General features: G+C 52.9%; 1 protein-coding gene across 1 annotated transcript in view; it reads left to right on the top strand.

Moving 5' to 3' along the window:
• The window catches only part of LOC102259888 (PRAME family member 8), a 3,644-nt gene extending 2,960 nt beyond the window's left edge, over window positions 1–684 (top strand). Inside the window, exon 4 of the mRNA XM_005884509.1 lies at window positions 144–684. Within this exon, the coding sequence (XP_005884571.1) occupies window positions 144–684 (541 nt within the window). The remainder of the gene's footprint in view (window positions 1–143) is intronic.
• Window positions 685–2,346: the final 1,662 nt, after the last annotated feature.

The following is a 2,346-nucleotide window of genomic DNA, read 5'->3' as shown; positions in this document are numbered from 1 at the left end:
GAGACTGGGTGTCCTGGCTGCTGGCCTTCATCAGATTGTGAAGACAGCCCTGGGCTTGGGCAAATCCATCTTCTGCCACCTGCAGGACCCGCTCTACTGGCTACCCTCTTCCCCAGGCCCTAACCCGCTTTGTGTCTCCCCAGGTGCCTGCAGACTCCCTTGGACAAACTCTGCCTAATGTTTGGCCAGCGGCTGACACATTCAGACCTCACATACCTGTTCCAGTGCCCGAACCTCAGGCAGCTGAAGTTCCTATATCTATGTGACCTCAGCCTTGGGGATTTCAGTGAGCCCCTCCGAGCTCTGCTGGAAGCAGTGGTACCCACCCTCCAGGGCCTGGGTCTGGATAAATGTGGGATGGGGGACTCCCAAGTCGAAGCCATCCTGCCTGTCCTGAGCCGCTGCCACCAGCTCAGACACTTCACCATATTTATGAACAACTTCTCCGTGGCCACCATGGAGAAGCTGCTGCGCCACACAACCTGGCTGCGCAGTTTAGAGCGTGAGGTGTACCCCATCCCCCTGGAGGGTTACAGTACCCAAGGGATTGTCAACCAGGAGAGACTTGCCCTGATCCAGGCTGAGCTCACGAGGATACTGAGGGAGTTAGGACAGCCCAGGACCATCCATCTTGGCACCAAGCACCGTAGACATAGGAAGTTTTATAAGGTGGCGTTTTCATGACATGGAGCCCGTGATGTGCCCCTGTAGTGACCCTGCTCACTGGGTGCACCCAGCAAAGGCTTCTTTTCTGGGCCTTTGGAAGCCGAAACCTCAGACCGGGGTGCATTATGCAGGGGGCACCCACGTTTCACGTTCATGCTCAGTGTGAATGGGGAAAGGGAGGGACCTAACCTGGGTACAGGATTGCAGGGCCAAAGGTTGGGGAGTTCATGGGACCTCAAAGGCAAAAGTGTCCTACAATCAGAAACATGAATCTGACTTGCTTGGGGACAGGGAGAGGTATTTGGCCTCCAGCTGCATGGGTGGGAGTCAATCCTGGGTGGATGGTTGGAAAGGAATGTTCAGAAATAAAGACAATTTCAAATGCCAACGTCTAGTCCTCTGTCATGTATTAACCTGTCTCCCCAGTTTACACCTTAGGACCCTCCAGTTACTGATGAAAAAAAGTTGTGGAGGGCTCAGGATCAGACACTGGAGCTGCTGGGATGCGGTTCGGCTGCAGGGCTCAGCACCAATTTGTCACTCCCTCCAGGTCTTTCCTTCTCTCTGGGCATCTCTGCCTCCTTGTGGTTGCTCAGTGGGTGGATACAATGGGACATGCTAAGTGGCCCACCAACCCGCGAGGTGAAGGGGACTCGCTGCTGGGACTGACCCTGGACATGAGACGTCCTCATGGTGCTGCTGGTGAACCCCCAAGTCAGGACTTGTGCCAGGAGGGATTCAGGGCACAAGGCAGGGTCCCCAGTACCTCAAGGTCTTGTCCACGCTGCAGAAGAACCGAGCCGCTGGGCCTCCCAGCCCATGCTTGTCAGCCTACTGAGGAGGAAGTAACGTGCCTGTGGCCAGGAAAATCATCCAAATTCCTTTGATCGAAATACGAAAGTCATTCAGGCACATAACACTTTTTCTTAGTATTTCTACACCACATAAGATGTAACCCTGGAGACAGGTCATATTCGTGGGAATTGGCTTTATTCCCATAACCTCTCTCGTCTCTCTCTCTACGGAGGAAGCCTAGAGTAGTGTGTTTTAAGTCAGCCTGTCAGGATGGGTAACAGAAGGACTGGTAAATGCGTGAGGTGCTGCCTGCTCTAGGTCCCTCTATTAGGCAGTGTTCTCTGGACTAACCAATAGGGTCTACATGGAAGTATTTAAGACATTTATAGGAATAGGATCATATGTTGATCCCTATTATCTGTGCTTTGCAAACTGGAGAACCAGCAAACTCAATAGTATAACTAAGTCCAAGTGTGGAGGTCTCAGAACCTGAGGAGCCCATAGGTAACTACCACCCTGAGGCCAAGGCCTGAGAATACAGGGCAGCTGGTGTAAACCCTGAAGTGTGAAGCCCTGAGAACCAGGAACTCCAATGTTCATGTGCAGGTAGAGATGGACCTCTCATGACTGGCTGGCGAGGATCAGGGCTGATCTTCAACTATGAATGGCCAGCCTGGATGAGGGGCTGATGGCTGTTTGCAGGCTGGCCACACCCCCTTTAGTGTGGGGGGTACCCACTGGGGTGCCTGATCAGTCTGAGTGAGGGGCTGAGGGCCGTTTTCTGGCTGGCCAAGCCCCCCGGTGATGGAAGCTTCCAGCCTCTCCTTTTTTTCTTTTTTTTATTCTGGGATTTATTTACCTTCTATAATTGAAACTTTGTAGCCT

This window comes from Myotis brandtii, unplaced genomic scaffold (assembly GCF_000412655.1).
Source record: "Myotis brandtii unplaced genomic scaffold, ASM41265v1 scaffold834, whole genome shotgun sequence".
Classification (NCBI taxonomy): domain Eukaryota; kingdom Metazoa; phylum Chordata; class Mammalia; order Chiroptera; family Vespertilionidae; genus Myotis; species Myotis brandtii.
The sequence above is the reverse complement of the archived record's forward strand: the minus strand, read 5'-3'. Positions and strand labels throughout refer to the sequence as shown.